The sequence below is a fragment of the Atta colombica genome, unplaced genomic scaffold (assembly GCF_001594045.1).
Source record: "Atta colombica isolate Treedump-2 unplaced genomic scaffold, Acol1.0 scaffold234, whole genome shotgun sequence".
NCBI classification, from domain to species: domain Eukaryota; kingdom Metazoa; phylum Arthropoda; class Insecta; order Hymenoptera; family Formicidae; genus Atta; species Atta colombica.
Genome location: NW_017259332.1, coordinates 291,454 through 312,635, shown reverse-complemented (window position 1 = coordinate 312,635; position 21,182 = coordinate 291,454). Strand labels below are relative to the sequence as shown.

The 21,182-nt window shown below is 29.6% G+C and overlaps 5 protein-coding genes across 5 annotated transcripts in view; 3 read left to right on the top strand and 2 right to left on the bottom strand.

Annotated features, from left to right (window-relative positions):
• Positions 1-6,332: 6,332 nt before the first annotated feature.
• On the top strand, positions 6,333-10,329 carry LOC108688523 (vacuolar protein sorting-associated protein 53 homolog). The gene is made up of 13 exons (XM_018194826.1): positions 6,333-6,419; positions 6,691-7,091; positions 7,169-7,289; positions 7,451-7,587; positions 7,670-8,096; positions 8,184-8,530; positions 8,630-8,785; positions 8,857-8,982; positions 9,093-9,171; positions 9,351-9,499; positions 9,590-9,755; positions 9,833-9,979; positions 10,071-10,329. The coding sequence occupies exons 1-13, from the start codon at positions 6,333-6,335 to the stop codon at positions 10,230-10,232; spliced, it is 2,505 nt and encodes an 834-aa protein (XP_018050315.1). The 3' UTR covers positions 10,233-10,329.
• A 47-nt stretch (positions 10,330-10,376) lies between these two features.
• On the bottom strand, positions 10,377-12,694 carry LOC108688525 (60S ribosomal protein L7a). The gene is made up of 6 exons (XM_018194828.1): positions 12,576-12,694; positions 11,932-12,046; positions 11,480-11,629; positions 11,147-11,367; positions 10,806-10,928; positions 10,377-10,614 (listed from the first exon to the last, which is right to left on the bottom strand). The coding sequence occupies exons 1-6, from the start codon at positions 12,588-12,590 to the stop codon at positions 10,432-10,434; spliced, it is 807 nt and encodes a 268-aa protein (XP_018050317.1). The 5' UTR covers positions 12,591-12,694; the 3' UTR covers positions 10,377-10,431.
• A 1,282-nt stretch (positions 12,695-13,976) lies between these two features.
• LOC108688524 (NADH dehydrogenase [ubiquinone] 1 alpha subcomplex assembly factor 5) lies at positions 13,977-15,409 on the top strand. Its single transcript, XM_018194827.1, has 3 exons — positions 13,977-14,685; positions 14,772-14,956; positions 15,051-15,409. The coding sequence occupies exons 1-3, from the start codon at positions 14,087-14,089 to the stop codon at positions 15,338-15,340; spliced, it is 1,074 nt and encodes a 357-aa protein (XP_018050316.1). The 5' UTR covers positions 13,977-14,086; the 3' UTR covers positions 15,341-15,409.
• On the bottom strand, positions 15,344-17,457 carry LOC108688528 (ubiquitin-fold modifier-conjugating enzyme 1). The gene is made up of 5 exons (XM_018194830.1): positions 17,396-17,457; positions 17,065-17,312; positions 16,354-16,485; positions 15,979-16,146; positions 15,344-15,580 (listed from the first exon to the last, which is right to left on the bottom strand). Exons 2-5 carry the CDS (start codon positions 17,185-17,187, stop codon positions 15,497-15,499), a joined length of 507 nt encoding a protein of 168 aa, XP_018050319.1. The 5' UTR covers positions 17,188-17,312; positions 17,396-17,457; the 3' UTR covers positions 15,344-15,496.
• A 29-nt stretch (positions 17,458-17,486) lies between these two features.
• Positions 17,487-21,182, top strand: part of LOC108688526 (SAP domain-containing ribonucleoprotein) — a 4,145-nt gene continuing 449 nt past the window's right edge. The window contains exons 1-6 of the mRNA XM_018194829.1: positions 17,487-17,710; positions 19,001-19,097; positions 19,184-19,245; positions 19,413-19,664; positions 19,830-19,958; positions 20,053-20,124. Coding sequence (XP_018050318.1) covers positions 17,660-17,710; positions 19,001-19,097; positions 19,184-19,245; positions 19,413-19,664; positions 19,830-19,958; positions 20,053-20,124 — 663 coding nt within the window. The 5' untranslated portion in view covers positions 17,487-17,659. The remainder of the gene's footprint in view (positions 17,711-19,000; positions 19,098-19,183; positions 19,246-19,412; positions 19,665-19,829; positions 19,959-20,052; positions 20,125-21,182) is intronic.

Genomic DNA, 21,182 nt, shown 5'->3' with positions numbered 1-21,182 from the left:
ATATAAATATTAAATATATTTATATATTTTATATCTTTATACATATAACATATACAAATATATTTAACATATGTAAATATACATGTCTTACATCTGCTACATGGCAATTATATTTGTTGGTTGTTTCCAAACCTTTAGAAAATCTTGATTCAATCTTCCTGTAAATACAGAATCGAAACCAGCATTCAATATCAAATATTTTATCAAATCTAATGTTGATTTGATTGTCACTCAAAGTCCATCAACAGTTGCTCCATTAAAAAATTATCTTCCGAGATGACACACCATTATATTCATACTGTTCTTCCCAATTATTTAATTTTTTTAAGAGAGTTTCTTCTGAAACCTAATTCAAAATTGTATAATATTTTTTAATATAAAATATCAATTTATGCTCATTCTTCTCACTTAAAATTTATATCGGTAATAAAATTTATTTTGTAATGTGTGCTTTCAATCGTCACACCTGCAGAAGATGTTTTGATTTAAGGCGTCAAATAAATCATTAATCCACTCACAAAAAGCTGTACTTATACAGTCTTTTAATTCAGGTAAAAAAATTTTATAAATTTTATAAAATCGTAGATCATGGGCTATAGATTTACTGAAAACAGATAACAAAATTAGAAGAAATACGAATACAATATCATTTTCGATCACAATGAATCTTGATGCTGAAGATGCTAAACAATTAAGCCTATACAAATTTTTTTAATTTATCATTTTCTCAAGAGATAATAAAGTTGTGTAATTCAATACTTTGCACGAATTATTTTATTGCTTCATAATATTAAAATATTCTTATTTGAACAGCTAATCGAACTTTCATTTTACTAGCATTATTGAGTATCAAATGGTTTGTTTATTTTATATTCGCATCTCAGCTGGAAATATTTCATTTTTATCACGGAAAATTCGAAAGTAATCTCATTCTGTTGGAACAAATGTTGGGATTAATCTAATAACAAAAATGACAAAAAAATATTTCTATAAAAATCATTAAAATTTTTTCAAGTATATAAGTTATAATTTTTTTTTTACTTTTGCATATTTTAATAGGATTATATACATACTTTTTTTATTAAAAAAAATTTAATTTAAGCAAAACTTACACGTTTTTAGAGATTGTGTGTATCAGTAATAAACATTTATTATGTCTCCTGTATTAAAAATATTTTCAAAAGCTAAATTGCATCCAAAATTTTCAATGTCATTTCCGATATTAATTGCACCTGAATATGTATTAAAGTCCATTGAATAGTGATTCTTTTAATTGTTCTATATTTTTAATAGTATTATGTATTTGCATACCTGCCAGAATATGTGTAACAGGCTAAATGTATAACAGAATAAAAACAGTTACTTTTAATGTTTTCTTTTAGCACACTTCTTTCACTGTATATTTATTTTCGTGATTATTCATTAAGTTGTATTTTGATAAAAAAAATTTTATATTTTCATTTATATTTTTTATATACGCCCATTTGGGCAAGTGCAATTCTTTTTTATCCAAAATATTTATAATATTACTGAATGATAATAATGATAATATCTTTTGTTCTCTAATATTATCTGTTTCAATATTTGATACATATCCATCAAATAAATCTTCTTTTTGGTCACTAATTTGAACTTCTTCTGTCCAAGAAAAGTAACTTGATACAGCATTTTTTATCAAACAGGGCTTTATGTATCGTGCAGACTAAGAAAACCACAATACTAATATATAAAATCACAGTAATTAATTATGTTCAATATGTTCAATTAACATTAAACTATTGAACTATTCTAGATCATAAGTATAGTTATAAAATCAATGATTTTTTTTTATTGATATTGTATAGGGTATTTGAAAAGATCGAGATCAAATCAGCCAAACTTATACAATGTAATAATGATTGTATTAATGGAGGTTGAGTAAGTGAAAAAAGTTCATATAAATTGTTATAAGTAAATACTTTATTGAAAGTTATAAACATTCAAAAATTTTTATCAATTGTTATAATAATTGTAATGATTAAAATAAATAAAATTGTTCCTTGCAACAATGCAAGCTTTTCATTCGTCAAATTTTTTCAAATATTTCTACTTGTATTAAAAATAACAATAAATACATTTTGAATACTTTCTCAAAACTGAACTTCTGTTTTTATCATAATTTCAAAAGCAATTATTTTACCAACAAATAGGAAAGATATTGTATAAATCAGAATATGCAAACAATAATTTATTTGTATCTGAGTAAGTGATTCAATAATCAATAATTAGTATAATAAATTATAGAAAATAATTTTGCTTGTAAATTTTTGAACATTTATAACTAAATATAACACCTTTCTAAATATATAAACTGTATGAACATTTCCATTTATTGTTTGTTGACAAATTAAGTTTATCTCCGATCTTTCCGGATATATCAATTACAAATATCTTTAATTTAAAAACTTTAGCTAATAACAAACTGTAATTTATCATTTATGGAATTTATCACATCAAGAATATTTCCTTATTATCATAAATAATATAATTCATAAAGTATGATATTCATAAAATATCTATGGCTGAAAAATGTTTGTGACATAAAGATTGCTATGATTTAGATTAAAATTTTTTCGGCTACGGTCTCTCTGAACAAAAAAAATGGAGCGTAAACGGTATCCGCTTGAAATATTTTTCCAAAAAAATCTAACTCTAACTAATCCATTTTTTAGTGCGAGGTGGCCCTCACTTCACGTAGAAGGTAAATCTAGCAGAACTTTGCTTCTTGAATGTACAACCTTTCACGCGAAATGAGGGTCACCTCACCACCAAAAAATGTGCAGTATTTCGCAGCTGACATATTTCCTAACCTAAATAGTCGTTAACTTTAATACTTAATATCTCAGCTCACAGAGCAGAGCGATTTTTTTTGCCAGATTTTTTCGTTTCATACAAAAAAAAACGCGTCGAATAAGCCTAATTTTATTGAAGCTGCAGCATCTATTCTGTATAATTCATTTCTTTATATTTTCATTTTTCTCGTTATTAATGTCGTACTCAGAAGTACAATCTATAGAGTCTATACAACGCAGTATAATTTTTTTATTTTATACTTTTCTATCACGTCACTATTTACTGAGGAAACAGTAAACCACGCACATCACCGTAGAGACGAGACAATGCAGAGACAACAGTTGATCGGGAATCGGACGTTTAGTCGCCTAATGCCATCTAGTGATTTGTAGACATTTGGTTCGAAGAAACGCTATTAGCGCTATTTATGTCATTTTATCCTTGTTTTATGTCTGAAACCCAATGTCCACGATGCTAGAAATCGGTCTGAGATCTAGCATCGTGGACATTGGACTTAATAAACAACGAAGATAGAATGATAGAAGTAGCGCTAATAGTGTCTCTCTGAACTCATCAATTAAGGTTATGTTCCAAAATTAACTGCCTGAAAATATACATTTATGTTAGTGCATATAACGTATGTAAACTGTCGTATTTTCAGTATTGATAGTAAATTTAGAACACAACTTAAATAGCCACGATATAATGAGATATGGGAGAGTATCAAGGCTATTGCCGTTTTTAGTACAAAGTATATTTTATCTATTTCAGTGAGTCATTACAAAATGCCTTAAATCTATTACATTTTCAATTTGATCCAATAAACGCTTTAAGTGGAAATCATATATCAATTGTTCTCGTTAAGCAATTTCCTAATTGTGTTACATTAAATGATTTGGAAGCTCTTAATTTAGAGTAGGAATTATATTATTACCAGAATATAAAAAAAAATTTTGAAAAACCTGAACAATTTTGGGTAGAAGTAGGTTCAATAAAAATAGGAAATGAAATGGTTTTCATAAAATTATTCAAATTTGCTACAGCAATATTATTTCTACCTCATAGTAGTGTAACAATCAGAGCGTATTTTGTCTAATCTTAATCTGATAAAAACTAAACTCAGAAATAAATTGCATATATAATCACCCAGCAAATGAGAATTGAAATGAATTGGAATGGATTCAGATTTTTAGAAATATTGATTCACGAATGTTAAAATAAATGTTTTCCAATTCTGAATGCATTTTTATTTATTTATAGGAATTGCATGGAGCATATTTCTATGCCTTTCAATCTAAAAATAATATTAGCTTTTACTGTGCATAACATACATATTATGAATACTATTCAATTCAAAATTTTGAATAGGAAATGCAGTTTTTCAATCCAATTGTATTCAATTGAATCTAATTGAATCTAATTAAATCCAAAAAAAAGTATTCGCTATTTAAAATATGCATTCGGATAGAAAAAAATTTCAATCCATTTTAATCCATCTTGTTTGCTAGATGTATAATAAAAAGCTCTTTTTATAAGCTAAAGAAATATTTAAACTTTATTTCGAAATTATAATAAAACAATATTATTAATTATATTAAAATGTAAATTAAATTATAATTAAAATACATATAATATTTATATACAGATTGAAATATGTATGTACATAATGTAGGTACATATTTAAATAAGTATATCAATAATAAGCATATATTTATATCTGTATATATTTATATATACAGATCTGTATATCTATTTTATTTGATGCTTTTTCTCTTTTTTTTTAATACATTTTTTAGTACATTTATGACTCTAATGTATTAGATGTTACATTTTGCCACCAGGTGTTAGTACGTTTTAAATTTTTCGTCGCGGCTGGATTTAATGAATGCAAGATCGATATATAAGTTTTTTTTTAAGTTAAAAATAATTTTCAAGCATGTATTTTCCACTTATTACATTCTATAGCTTTAATTATTGTTTTCTATTGTAATTATCAATCGCCTTCGCTGTGACATAATTCTTTGAATTATAAATAAATCTAGCTTATTTAGATTTAAGATAACCAATAGCGATAAATGTTCTTGTGGTTTCATCGAAGAGGGGAACCATATACTATATGAATTTGCAATAAATTTGCCAAAGAAAGAAAGAATATTAGACAAGTTGAATATAAAAGCTCCGATTGACATTAAAGAAATTTTAAAAAGAATGAAAACGAACAAAATTAAAATTATAACTGATTTCTTTAATGAATGCAAGATCAATATATAAGTTTTTTTTCTTTTAAGTTAAAAAGATCTTTCAAGCATGTACTTTCCACTTATTACATTCTATAATTTTAATTATTGTTTTCTACATTTAAGTAGTTTAATTCTTGAGCGTAAAGATATCATAAGCTGTGTTACTTCGTCCGGTTACATTGTTATTTGAACGCCATCTATTGGTAGCTGCGAATGTATGTAAAATAGCTGTATTCTAACTGTGGGTCAATAAACTGTATTATCTATCTATTTATCGTGGCTGAATAAGAAGTTTATCAAATGCTCGAGGGTATGATCTACTTTAACGCTCCAAATACTTTGTTAACCAATCAGAAGAAAGAATTTTACGAATTGACCAATCAAAGAATGCTTCAAAACATTTGCAGCGTAAAGTGGATTGCATCCAAAGTTTCAGCACAGTATAACCAGTAGAAACACTCAGCGAAAAAATATGTTCGCGCAGGTATGGCTGCGCAACTTTTGTTTTGGGTCGAATCCAATGAAATGCAAGATGACAAGAACGTATATTATACAGATTCCGTGTAAGCAGATATCCGTGGCAAAAGAAGACAATTTAAGAGCTGCGCCGTAAATATTTCTAAAAAATGGATAAAAAAAAGGAAAATTATGTTACGTGCAATATTAATATAATTAATGTTAAATAATGCAGTAATAATAGTAAAAATTCACAATGCACTTTTTTTCGTTATTCCAAAGATATCATAAGGTAAGTTTTTATAATTTACAAAAAGTAAGTAGTTTATAGAGATTAACTTAAACATAATCAAATATAATTTTGTGAAAAAAGATAATATTTTTACATTGACACAGCATCCTTAATTATGTTTTTTAGAGCAAAGCAATGGATTATCGCATGGGGCAATTATATTCTCTTTCGGTCCTGGATTTTTCAAACGTTAACATGGCGGATGCCACGTGATTGCGACGTGAAGATCAAAAGTGCCGACACAGAGTGTCCCTACTGTTTATACTGTTGTTTCAGTCGTTGCGTCGCGACAATACCACACTTGCCGCTTTGAGTTGCGCTCGCGCAAACGTCATCAACATGTCATGGATGTCACCTACCAGTCCTGCCACTAACGTCTACTCACATCTACCTGCAATTCTGCAATTGCATCTGTTTTGTCGCGTGCACGGCGCGCGGGTGTAGACTGTAGCGCGATTCTCGCGTGAAATACGCCCGTGTCCGCTCGCGTGTCCACAGCGTAATCAAGCACGATGGAGAATCACGAGGAGGATGAGTTGGAAGAGCTCCGTTCTACGATCTACACGTTTCCGCAGAACGTGCAGAAAGTGATCGAGCAGGTGAAATTCACCGCGAGTTTTTGTCTTTTTCTCATCAGGCGTTAGTGTTTTCAAACTGTGTTCATTCCGTGTGTAAAATAATAGCGCTGCTTTGAATTTTTATATTCCTATTTTTCAATAAAATGATTCTCCTTTCAACATCTGTTTTTCCTTGAATTGTTTCCTTCCTTGACATCTACCTGTCATTGCTAATTTTGTGTACAATTATCTATAAAGTATTTATTTTATGTTTTTTGCAAAACAAACTTAACATTGTTGTTTTTGCTATCAGGTCTTAACTATCACTGATCCGTTAGACCAACCTAACTTCAATGTAGTGGATCATATAAACACGTTATTTCCTACGGAACAGTCGCTGTCAAATATTGACGAAGTGGTGAATAAAATAGAAAATAAAATACATACTATTGATAAAGAGATACGGTCAGTCGTACGTGGTCAAACAAACGTGGGTCAAGATGGTAGAGCAGCATTGGAAGATGCACAGAAGGTGATAAAACAATTATTTATCCATATAAAAGATATAAAAGACAAGGCGGAGCAATCTGAGGAAGCGGTCAAGGAAATTACAAGGGACATCAAACAGCTGGATTTTGCTAAAAAGAATCTTACTGCTTCGATAACAGCACTAAATCATTTGCACATGCTTGTGGAAGGAGTGGATAATTTAAAGTACACATATTGCTTTATTTTATAAAATATTATTTAAACATTGGTCAAAATTATGAATCTATTATATGTTTCTTCAGAATATTGACACAAAGGAAGCAGTATGGAGAAATTATCTTACCATTGCAAGCAGTGATGGAAGTGATGCAAAATTTTAATAGCTACATGGACATACCACAAGTGAAACAATTATCTGATCAAGTAGGAGCACAAGTTTTATCTTTGATAACTGATAGACAATTCTTTCAATTAATTATTTTTTTAATATGTTTAATTAATTATTTTTTAATATGTTTTCTTTTAAATTGATTGTTCTTAATTGTTAATATGTTTTAACATATTTTCTTTTGTTTAAACAAAAGGTACGTCAGATTCAGGATGAATTAGCCCAGCAGATTACAGCAGATTTCAAGCAAGCCTTCTCAGGCCAGAATCCAAAACATTTCAATCAATTGACAGAAGGATGTTTAGTATTATCAGTATTACATCCTAAAGTGAAGTGTGTATATTATATAGATACTTGTAGCATCTAAGTAATAATAGGATTTTGATAATGTCTCGAATACTCCTTTTCTTCAAAGGAAAGATCTGCTTGTCTGGTTTGTAAATATCCAATTACAAGAATATGCACATTTGTTCGATGAGAATCAGGATTTCGCCTGGTTGGATAAAATAGATCGAAGATATGCGTGGATTAAGAAACATTTGCTCGATTTCGAGTCGAAGTTCGGCATAATTTTTCCTCAAGACTGGGAAATTTCTGAACGAATAGCTGTACAATTTTGCCATGTCACGCGTGAAGATCTCATTAAATTAATGAACAAGAGGCGTAATGAAATAGATGTAAAATTATTGCTTTACGCGATTCAGAGAACCAGTAATTTTGAGACGCTACTGTCGAAGCGTTTTATCGGCAGCACTTTGGAGGCTATCGATGCTAAGACCGTGCCAGTCAGTAATAAAGTTGTGGAGAAAGTCCCGGGAAATCCTTTTGAAGAAGATGAAAAGGTATCAAAGCCATTTATACATGTATGCTATATTCATCTCTTATTTATTGATTCATTAAAAATATTTATTATTCTTTTGTACATATAGGTTGAAAACGAAAAACCAAGATCGTCTCCATTCGAAAAACTAATAGGAAGATGTTTCGAGCCATACTTGAACATTTACATAGAAAGTCTGGATCGTAATTTAGCAGATCTGATGGACAAATTCGTGTCCGATTCTAAAACGCAACCGCCGGGTGCTAAGGAATTTGACGGTATTGAAGGTCCGAGTAGTGTTTTGAGTTCGTGTGCCGATTTGTTTGTATTTTATAAGAAATGCATGCTACAATGTACGCAACTCAGTACTGGCTTAATCATGTTGAGCCTTGCTGAGACCTTTCAAAAATACCTACGAGAGTACGCTGTAAAAATCTTACAGAATAATTTACCCAAGTAAGTCTAAAAATTGCAAATCAGTTCTTCAGAAATTAGTAATTCAGAACTTATGTATCTCTTAATGCAACTCGATATATTTTAATATAACCATTTTAGAGTCGGAGGCAGTGCAGGAATTGGTACCAGCATGAGTAATATCACACGTGACTTACGAGATCTATCAACGTCAGGCTTTATTCAAAATTTCCAAAGTTTTTTGAAGGAAGGAGAAACTGCCAGATTTAGCAAAGAAGAACAATCTCGTATATGCTGGTAAATATATTACGAATTTTTTATTTCCACAGAACAAAGTAAATAATTATGTGAAATATATAATTTTTCAGTATTTTGACAACAGCGGAATATTGTTTAGAAACGACACAGCAGTTAGAGGAGAAACTTCGTGGAAAGACAGATGAATGCTGTTCAGAAAAAATTAATTTATCTCAAGAACAGGATATCTTCCACAAGTATATCTTCTTTTTTTTTAAATTTTTATATACATGTTTTAGAAAATTTTTATTTATGTATTAATTTATTATTAATTATTGATTTATTAATTTCTGCTATTTATTTTTAGCGTGATTTCTAATTGCATTCAGTTGCTAGTTCAAGATCTGGAAGCAGCGTGTGAATCTGCATTGACTGCAATGACTAAGGTAACTTATAAAAAAAAGGTGCAATTATAATATAATACATTAATTATACATAATTCAGATATATCTATAATATAGAAATAAAAGTAATATCATATTCTATTTAAAACTAATATACAAAAGATAGAGAGATATAATATTAATATTATATAATAAAAATATAACTCTGTTTTACTTGTTAGGTACAATGGAGTTCTGTGGAAATCGTGGGCGATCAGAGTAATTATGTTAATACGATAATAGCACATCTTCGACAAACAGTACCAACGATACGAGATAGATTATCTTCTTGTAGAAAATACTTCACACAGCTTTGTGTAAAGTTCGCCAGGTAAAATATTTCGTATATAAAAATATCATATACTTATACATGTACTTATATATTTTTTGAAGTTCTCTAATACTTGATGCTTTGTTTCAGCTCTTTCATAGCAAAATTAGTACAGCAATTATTTAAATGTAAGCCATTAAATGCCGTTGGCGCAGAACAATTATTATTAGACGTCCATATGTTGAAAACAGCTTTACTGGATCTTCCATTGACAGGTTATCAAATTCAGAGAAAAGCTCCAGTAACATACACGAAAGTAATTGAATACTTTAGAAAGTAGACAATATTAAATTTATTAAAACATTCATATTTAATATATTACTTATCATACAGGTTGTAGTGAAAGGTATGGCAAACGCTGAAATGATATTGAAGATTGTAATGTCTCCAATTGAATCTCCTAATGATTTCGTAAAACAGTGCAATATACGCTTGCCTGACTTGCAATCCTCAGAATTCCAAAAAATTTTGGATATGAAGGTTTGGATATGAATTTTTGCGATAAGTAAAATTCATTTCTATTTTTATTATATTTTTCATCAATCAAATGTAATTAATACATATATTTTAGGGATTGAAAAAGACAGACCAAGATCAATTGCTTAAGCAATTTAAACAATCTGAAAACACGGATGTCGCAGAAGCTGCGAAAAATCATGTAGTACATAATAGTCCAGAACATGAAGCTGGAAGAATTAAGAGACTAGAAAAGCTCATCAAGAAACGAATTTGAGGATTTTAGAAACAATATTTATTGTAACTGTATATAGTTAATTTAGGAATTCTCTTTTATTTTAAAAAATATATAATAAAGATTCTTTATACAAAAATGAAAGAGATATATGTGGGGATACTTTTTATCAAATAAATACAATACTAAATTAATTTTATCTTTTATTTTTTTATATAATCTGATAATTTGGGCAATGATCTTAACCTTGTTTCTGCGCGAGTTCCTTTGCCTTAGCTTTTTCTAATTTCGCTATCCTTGCCGCAGATTTGCTTCCCAATAAACCACCGCCCCAGTGACGCCTGATTTCATCATATCGATCATTGAAGTTCGTCTTAATGGCTTCAACGATCTTCGCGAAGTTGGCCCTATCGCCAGAATCCACCTAAAATGATAATATACTTTAATAAAACTGAAATAAAAGAGAAAAATCAGATTTTCGTAAATGTATATCAGATATATTTTAATTTCATAATGTATCATTGGATTGGCTCTCGAGTACTCATCATAAAAATAATATAGTTTAATTAAATGCAAATTAAAACAAAAGTATAAGAATTGGATACAATTACGTACTTGAGTAAGAGCAACTGTTGAACAGGTCTTACGTCTAACTAGACGTCCCAAACGAGCCTTGCCTTTAACAATACAATATGGTACACCCATTTTACGACACAAGGCAGGAAGGAATAATACGATCTATATCAATAAAGAGAAAATTGATTAGGTTGGTACATACAATTTCTTACAAATATACATATATAGTAATGTAAGACAGTACTCAGGTGTGTCATATATCATTCCTTGAATATAAATGTTAAAAACATTTATATTCTCAGGTGAAGAAATTCATGCATCACAGTTAAATAGAATAAAAATTATAAATCTACTATAAATTAGACAGATGGATAACTAACCTCAATAGGATCAACATCATGAGCTATAACAACTAGTTGAGCTTTCTTCTGCTCCACTAGTGTAGTCACCGTGTTGGTTCCACTGCGAATGACATTTGGTTTTTTCGTTGGCGTATCTTCCTTCTTTGCAATCTTTTGTTCAGCTCGCGCCTTCAACCTTGCATTCTTCATGGCTGCTGATTCAGGGCGGTATTTTTCTAATACCTTAAATAACTGTGTAGCTATAATATAAGAACAATATTGTATTATATTTTTTCCATATGTATATGAATAGGAAGATATATGTATAGGATTAAAAAATTCTTTAAATTATACATGGAATATACATCTTACCGGTTTGTTTATCCAATGTTTGTGTGAATTGGTTTATCGTCGGAGGTACTTTCAACCTCTTTTGCAACACAGATCTTTGGCGTTGAATACGGATGTACTTGGGCCATCTTACAAAGCGACTGAGATCACGAGCCGGTTGAATGTCCTGGCCTAAATTTTAATGGAATTTCACAGTACGTGTGACTATTCTATATAGATTATAAAGTGCAATATAACTCTATTTATTCAAATTTATCAGGGAATAAAATAGTTCCAATAATCGAAAGAGATTTAAATAATAGAGATTAACTTGCTTTCCCTTTTACCAATACTTATAATTCTAATAATAGGAAACTGAAATTTAGAAAACTGAAATTGAACATGTTCTGAATTTATCTTTATTTAATTTACATTAGTGAATGCAGATAAACAGAATTCTACTAGTATTAATCAGAAAAATTATACTGACTTACCAATGCCAAAGTTACGTGTTCGTTTTTCAAAGAGTGGATTGGTCACTTTCTTCGGTTCAACCTTTTTGACTGCTAATGGTGCAGCAGCTACCTTTTTCCCAACCTTCTTCTTAGGCTGAAATTATGAAAGAAAATAGAAATAAACATTAATTTTCATGTGTAATATAATAGACTTTTAATACATTTCTTTGTAATATATTCATGTAATTTTAATGAAATTTGTAGAATTAAATTAGAAATATTTTTATGCAAGAAATATCTTTTAAGAATCTAATGATTTAATCTCTTTTATCTCATGAAAATTATGCATTTATGGCTGAACGCTACTCTCATTTTTTACCGAGATCTACGAAATTACTTTGTATAAAATTAGGTTATAAAATGTTAAATTGATGTCACGTGAATGATTTACTTGAACGTTGTATCCAGAAATACCATTTTTTCTGCAAAAGTAAGATTTCAGAGGACCGCAATTATCACATTACATAATTACTGAACTAATTGACTGTGGAATGAAAACATATTTTTGAGTTACACGCTGGAGAACATGCTCGAGATTCGAACCAATTCAAACATGGATATTCGACGCAGCCGATGCCGCTTAACAAAAATATTATTCGCGCACGATGATTCGATAATCTTACCTTTTTCTGAACCATTTTTTTAACTAGAAATCCAAAGGATTTCTGTAAATTTTACCGAATAAAAACGCGGTATCTCACTAAACGCGACGCAAAGTACGGCGTCGACACCGTAAAGAGGGGTGTCAAACTGCAGCGCCACCGAAGTGACGCCATATTGATACTCGTCATTCTGCAGTGTTGGCAATTTGGTGGTTTCCCACCAGTTTAATGATTTTCGAAGATGTTTAGTTTAAATTTTTTATTAATTAATTTCGGCGATTTTGACAGCTAAAAAGAATAAATCTGAGGGTCGATTCTGTATCTTGAAACAAGGTGAAAATTACAAAAGTTAGCAAATTTATTGGGTGTTGACCAATGAAATTATCAGTATTCTAGTAAATTAGTTCACTTTTATCATTTTCTCCTCGTTTCAAGATACAGAATTGATCCCCAGAATCGATTCTCTGGATATAAATCGTGAAACTTTCCATCTTAGGATGGAAAGTAAAAAGTGAAAAATTCTTTCTCCATTAATTTCAATGGTAAAAATTTTCTTTGATTGAGGGTATGGTCAACATGATGTTGTAAATGTTTTGAAATGTTTTTTAATTGGTCAGTTTGTAAAATTCTTTCTTCTAATTGGTCCATCAAAGCTTCAAAGCATTTGTAACGAGACTTTGACCACAGCCTGATACTCGGAACAAATCACTGTAACTTCAAAACATAATGGTGGTTTTAAACCATTGCGAATACTTATTTATTTCAAAAGAATATAAAAAGTTCAATATATTTCCAAAAATATTAATTTTAATAATATTACTATATAATACAATTATTATATAATATTTAATAATTCATATTAAAGATAATAGGCCTTTTAGAAGAAAAGATGCAATTGCACTAAAAACATTGTATATACATATCGCTTTACAACTGTATTTATATCATGTTACAATTATCTCTTAGTATAAACACTTATTTATGAATAAAATTTGTTTAGAAAATTAACTTGTAGTAAATATAATAAAATATATATTGTTAATATGTAAAATTTTGATAAAATATATGATAATCTTATAATAATCTTATTATTGTAGCAAAGTTTATTATAATAAGATATATAATAATATATATTATAATTAATTTTTATCATAAATTTTATATTATTTTTGTTTATATTTCATTGATAATATTGTTCATTTCTCTTGCAAGTTAAGATTAGAAATAGGTTAAGATTATTCCTAACCTCAATTTTCACAAAAAATAACAGGGAATAAACCAGAGTAACTGAAACAGCTGATCTAGTTGATGTCGATTTAAGTCGTAAACCGTTATTAATAATATCTAAAAGAATATCAATAAGTTAATTATGATGATGAAATATTCCATATTATAAAAAATTAGAAAAAGCATTAGGAAAAAAAGTAAAATTGTGTCTAAGGGATAAATATATTCCAAAACAAGAAAAGTTAATTAGTTCAATTTTAATTTAAAAAAAAAAAAATCATTCGAAATCATTGTGAGATTGAGAAATGACATCAAAGATTCCATTTCATGGGAGAAGCTGGATATTATGCGGTAAGCTGAACCTACTGAGACTCAGACATAATCCTAATGGTACATGCAATGCTGCATTGATGTCCGCATTATCACCCGATAGTCCGATGAACGTATTCGATAGGAATGCAAAGCTGTTGCAGCGCGAACGCGCCGCCAAAGATGCTAATGTCCAGTTGTATGACTACATTAAGGATGAGGTGGGCGACAGGCTGGCAGATAGAATATTTGACATCAAACGAAAATTTGGTAGAGTCCTCGATCTGGGATGTGGCCGTGGCCATGTGTCCAAACGGATTCTCAGTGAGTCCGTAGAGGAATTGGTGCTGGCCGACATGAGTCCGAGTCTCCTGCAGCAGGCTGAGATCACAGAGGGTGTAAGGGTCAAGAAGGAAGTCATAGATGAAGAGAATCTGTCCTTTGAGTCTGACAGTTTCGACATGGTGATCAGTTGTCTGAGTCTTCATTGGATCAATGATCTTCCTGGATGTTTCAAGCGTATCAACAGTAGCTTAAAAAATGATGGAGTCTTTATGGCTGCTGTATTTGGTGGTGATACACTTTACGAATTAAGGTAAAGACATAACATTACCAGGTTTAAATCAAAGTTTCTCCAGATTCTATTTGTGTTTATTTGTGGCATTTATTCTGATAATATAGAAGTTCCTTGCAATTAGCTGAATTTGAAAGATACGGTGGGATCTCGCCACACATCTCACCATTCGTGCAAATCAGAGACATTGGATCTTTACTAACAAGAGCGAACTTTACTATGTTGACTATTGATACTGACGAGATAGTCATTGGTTATCCAAGCATGTTCGAGCTTATGTGGGACCTGAAAGGTAGATAACGTTATAAAATATAAAATTCTTTACTAATAATAAATAAATATTTTATAACAGACAATGTAAATATATTATGCAATTTATTATCTAGGAATGGCTGAGAATAATGCAGCTAGAAATCGCAATTTGCATCTGTCGAGAGATACGTTAATTGCAGCCGCATCTATATATAACCAGCTTTACGGAAAAACGAAAGAAGATAACACAGCATTCATTCCTGCTACGTTTCAGATAATATATATGTTGGGATGGAAACCGGATGAGTCTCAACCGAAGCCTCTTAGGAGGGGAACGGGACAAGTATCGCTCAAGGATTTGTACAGACTCGATCAAATCGTTAAAGAAAGCAAAAAGATAAAACTGGATGACGATGATAAATAGCCTGTATTAAATAGTCTTTATTTGATCGCGCCTTGAACAATGTAAATAATACTCTATACCGTATGTAAAAACTTAACATGTATAAACTCTTCCTTTTGAATGATAAAAAATTAACTTATTCAACATTCGCATTTTGTTATTTCTGCCATTGTCATTTCATGATTTCTTTTCCTCGTCCTTGTGAACTACAATACCCTTTTCTATAAGTTCTGGAATTTCTACTGCTAGCCATGGTCCCAACTAAAATAAAGAATTAACAGAATTAGAATTTTTTATGAAAATATCTTGATACAAAAATTTAAAGTTTTTTAAACCTTTGGAGCTGATATGAACTCAATTATAAATTTCTTCATAAAAAGTGTCAATTCAATTTTCTTTATGTTACATTTGCAAATTTTGATTATTTTTATAAATAAAATATATTTAATTCTTTCTCATGTAAGTTATTTTAGTTCCTTGAAATTAATTAATGCCTTTTAATAAAATTAATATATAAATAATTTATATAAATTAAGTAGATTTTATAGACCTAATGTCAGTAATTGCGTTATAGATTTTGTCAAAAGCTCCGAAGGATTAATGCTTTCACTTATTATGCATTCAATTATTAAATATATGCAATCAAGTATTTAGCTTACACCAAGAGCCATTGCATGAGCAATGCCGAACTTGGGAACGTTGCGAGCCCACAATGGTTTGAAGTGATCAGTCAAGCAGATTTTACCACCTCTATACATTTTTGCAGTTTTACCATCTAATTCTGGTAAAGCAATTTCAGGTGCTGTTGTGGGATATGTGATGGGAATCTAGAATTGTTCGAGAAGGAAAAAACTTACTTAAATTTTGTAAATGTTGATTCATTTTTAGGTTTTAATAATTTTAACTTTTTTATTATAATAAATATTAATGAAATATTATTCAAAATTAGAATTCTATATTGGAGGTAATATTTTTTTATTTTTTCTTTAAATAAAAAATACAGTAAGAAAAAAGTAAAAAGTAATGTTACTCACATCAAATTCTATCTCGAATTCATACTTCAGGAAATTCTGAATGTACCAGCATTTGCCAAACCACTTAGTGCCTTCCTTGTTTGATTCCAGCCGGAACCAGTCATTATCTGCTTCTTTGTTATTTTTGACATACTATAGCAATAAAAAAGATTATATAATATGATTAATTATGTATTAATTGGAAGCTTCCTTTGTACTAATTGGATTGCACTTTTAGATTCAGACTATCTAGAGTTTCTAGAGGAATATAGTCTGAGAGAAGAAAACTTCTAGCAGAAATAAGCAATGCAAAATAAAACAATAGCTGTGTTCAGCAGAAAAAACAACTTTGTAACTGTTGTAAAATTCTTTAATATAATTGGTCTTGCCCTTAATTCCTCACAGGATCTAAATATATAAACCAATCATATCCAAGAATTTTATAACTGTTGCAAAGCTGTTTTTTCTGTTGAACACAGCCATTCTGCGAACATAGTTAATAATTATAACTTATCTTACATAAAATATTTTTAGAGTGAATGTGTGTGTATGTGTGCTGCTTAATAATGTCTCGTCACATAAATTAATATTTATAAATTAAATCCTAATATTTATAAATTAAAAATTAAATTAAATTATACTATTTATAAATTAAGCAACAAAAACTATTCCATATGGAAGTGTGACATTTATAAACTTGCAAGTGAAAAAGAATCGTGTTAATTCTCTCACCTTAATCAGAGCTTGATATTCTTCTTTTAATCTCTGCACCCATAAATCCTTGTCTCTGGGGCCAGCTTTCGTTTGCAATAACGGAATATTACTCAAAGTCTTCTTCGTCGTCTCGTCAACCATCTCAATGGATTAACGTTTCACGATTTATCTTGAAGGTTATGGTGCTATTTGCTGTTGTACGATCAGTGTCGCCAACTTAAAACGTTGCACCGCGTTGCACTTCTTTAAGAGTTGTGCGATAACAACTGAGGAAAAAAATAGATAACAATTAATGCGCATCCCTCTAAACAACTATGATAAAAGGTGCAATTTGTTTTCTTGCTTTTACCATCTCATTTTTAGGTTGTTTTTACTGTGCTGTTCGTCTTTCAATCGATCGATTGCATTCGTAAACGGTTGCATCAGTTGCATCCCTGCGATTGCCGCTTAAACAGGCGTGTTGTACCCGGTCGTGTCGTCGTTCCATTTGGTTCCATTTATGCGAAGGCTGTAACAGTGAAAGATACGAAGAAACGAACGCTCGTAAGTGGCGATGAGATGTTAATCGACCATCAGTAGCGTACTTGTGATTCGGAAAAAATTTGAACGCACGATGGCTGATTCGTCTTATGAGAAAGGGTTAACTGAATTGTCGAAAATGAAGGTGAATGTTATAAGTTAATTCCTTGTTTCGCAAATTTACTATTTACTATTTCTCGGTGATATTCTAATCAAGCTTCCTCGTGTCTAGAAAGTCGCTGCTTCCGATTGCTCCCAATTGCTCCCGATCACACTCACTTCCGCTGTCGATTTTAACATACGACGGTCACCGGTGGCCGATATTATTGCTGGCTATAATATATAACGTAAAATAAACAATTACTTAGAATTGTAAGGCTGATTATGTTTGTTTTAATAGTAGAAAAGCGTGACAAAGTGTAGCGGCAAACAAATGGGTATTTTTTCATTTATAGTAGATGATATTCAATTTTATCATATTGTTTTTATTATAAAATACTTCACTTGAAAAAACAGAAAGTCAGTTAAAATATACTTATAAGACTATAACTGTTTAGTAGAGAAATAACTAAGTGTACTAACAAACATATTTTTATTGTATCTAATATTATAATTTTATTTCATTTCTCATTGTTCTTATTATAAAATAATCATTTTATATATATAAACAGAAAGTCAGTTAAAACATGCTTGTAAGATTATTAGCAGTATTCATAATTCATTCTTATTTTAAGGCCTTAATTAATAGTCTTATAGGTTTTCTACAATAAACCTTCACCTATAAATTTTAATGTGTGTTATGTTGATTCTGTAATGAGTCAATAGTTAGTAGTTAAGTCTTATCAGTGAAGTTGACCAATAGCCAACTTATATGACTAACATTGATTAGTCAACTTCACTAATTAAGATTAAGACTTCTATAGACTTATTGTAGAATCAGCATTATTAAGCCATAAGAAATTGATTATAGTTTTTTTACATTCGACTGTAATTGGCTTAAGGCTTAAAGCTTTCGTAATGGCTTATAGAAAAAAAATTTAAATTAAAATATGTTTGTAAAACTGTCTTTGATATAGTAGAAAAGCTAATTAATAATAAAATGTATTGGCAAATAAATGGATGCTTTTTATAGTAATATTATAAATCAATTTTGTGTCTCATTATTCTTGTCTTCTTACAAAAGAATTCTCTTGGTGAATAGAAAATTAGTTAAAATATGCTTGGCAAATGAAATCATGTTGAGTTTCTATTTCAATTATAATATGTATAATTTCCTCTTTGCAGATCACAACTCCCATAATTTTTTTCTCATAATCTCTGTAGTTTTAACTAATTATAATTTTTGCAGTTGAAATAGGATGAAGCATAATTAATAGCCATTTCAAAACATTTTTTAAAATTCTTTTAATTTCTATTACACTGCTGTATCTTTTAGGTAGCTGATCTAAGGGCTGAATTAAAACAACGAGGACTTTCCACTGCAGGCAATAAAAATGAATTGGTAGAAAGACTCCAGTTAGCAATTCACGGAGGTTCTGCTATTGCTATATTTCAGTTTTTTCCTTCAATATAAATATCTTAGGTATATTTTTGTGAAAGAATTATTTATATTTTATAGATGCTGCATTGTCTTTAGATGAAACTACGGAAGAGATTTTAGATGAAGATGAAGTACTTGGTGTAAGTGTACTGTATAGATGTTACAATATTAATAATAATAACTTATAATAATTAATAATAAACTTAAATATTTTATATATATATATATATATATATATATGTATATACATAATATTACATAATATTAACTTTTGTTTTAATACATAAAAATTTTGGATTATTTACAGGATGAAGAAATAGAAGAATTATCAAGTAAGCCAGACTCACAAGAGACCCCTGAGAAGCGAAAATTGTCTATAGATAATATAACCAACAATTCCAATGCAAAAAAGATAGTGCTAAACCGCAAATCTGTATTGGAAGAAATAAAGAATGACCAAATGGAGAAGAAGGAAAATAAAGGAGTGAAAGTGATCGAAAGTGATGACGCCCCGCCGGAGAAAAAAATTATTAAACTATCCGAGCTCAGCACGAAAGAGGTAGCTAAAAATTATATTATTCTTATCCATTAGAATTTAGATCACCAAGTAATAAAATTCATTTGCTTCAAATACACGATGTGAATGCGCTTGTTTTATATCATATTATTTATAATTTATATATTATTTATATATTAATATATAAATGTATTAATTCTTTAATAGAGATTGGAAATGAGAGCTAAGAAATTTGGAATGCCATTATCCGAGGCGGCAAAGAAAGAGGCTAGATTAGCTCGTTTTAACGTAAATAATCAAAATAATAAATCGGCTGCATCTATAAAGACACCTGTGGTAAACAATTTATAATTTACGATGTAATTTATATTATCAAGATAAAATAATTTATAGAATTATTTTATGACAATTATCAATAAATTTTTCATAGCCTACTACATATGAAGTATTGAAAAAACGTGCAGAAAGATTTGGTACCTCAGTATCTACTTTGATGGAGAAGGTAAGCAAAAATAGAGTTAGGATCATGATATACAGTGTAACTTAAATAGAGGCTTTCTACAATAAGCCATTATCTAATCTTTAAGTCTTAAGCCATAAGAAATTTGTTAATCACAATCGAATGTGAGAAGAATAATCGATTATAATTGATTAGTTTTTTTACGATTTAAGACTTAAATTTAGGTAATGGTTTATTGTAAAGCCTTTAAGCAGTAAGGAAATATGTCGGATTTGCCACTGTTATAGTTTTAAGGTCTCTACTATGATTAATCGATTTGTTTATTGCTTATGTTTTACTGCTTAAGTTTTTTTTTTGTGTGTCATGAATCTTTGCAAATACATACATTTTGAATGTATGTATTTTGAAAACTTAGGATGTACTATATGTATTTTGAATGTATTTTGAAAACTTAGGATGTACTATAGCACAGATTTTTCCCACAATATCTATCATATAATTAACTTTTAGAGGAATTAGAAGCGTTATGCGTTACATAAAACTCATTTCCATGTCTCATGGAATGTATTTACATATTCGCCATCAATGAATTGCGACTTTTGCTATTTCTGTTGGAATCTAAAAGAATATAAAAAAACATGATTGGTTATTATGTACTCTATCGAATTTTTTGGTGTTTCATGGAATATATGGAAATTGAGTTCCACATAACAGTAAACGTGTAACGTCTGTAAGTACATTTAAAAAATCATGGGACGACACATTTATTTTTACCAAAATAAATTAACATTAATTGTAATCTCCGTTTAACTTGCTTTTCATTTTTATCTAATTCTTAGAACTAAGAAAAGATAAAAAGTACAATTTTATTATAAAGTATAATTTTATTTTGTATAAAAGTTCGTTACACTAAGATTAAAGTTAATCCACATTGGTAAAAATGGGCATTCGGTGACTTCGACCAAACTTCAATTAAATCAACTTAATCGATAATTAACTCTACCAACAAAAAATTACAGAATTGCTTAACGCAGTCTCTAATATGCAGTTCGTTATTCTTAATCTTTTTTTGATATATTGAAAATAATTCTAATAACTAA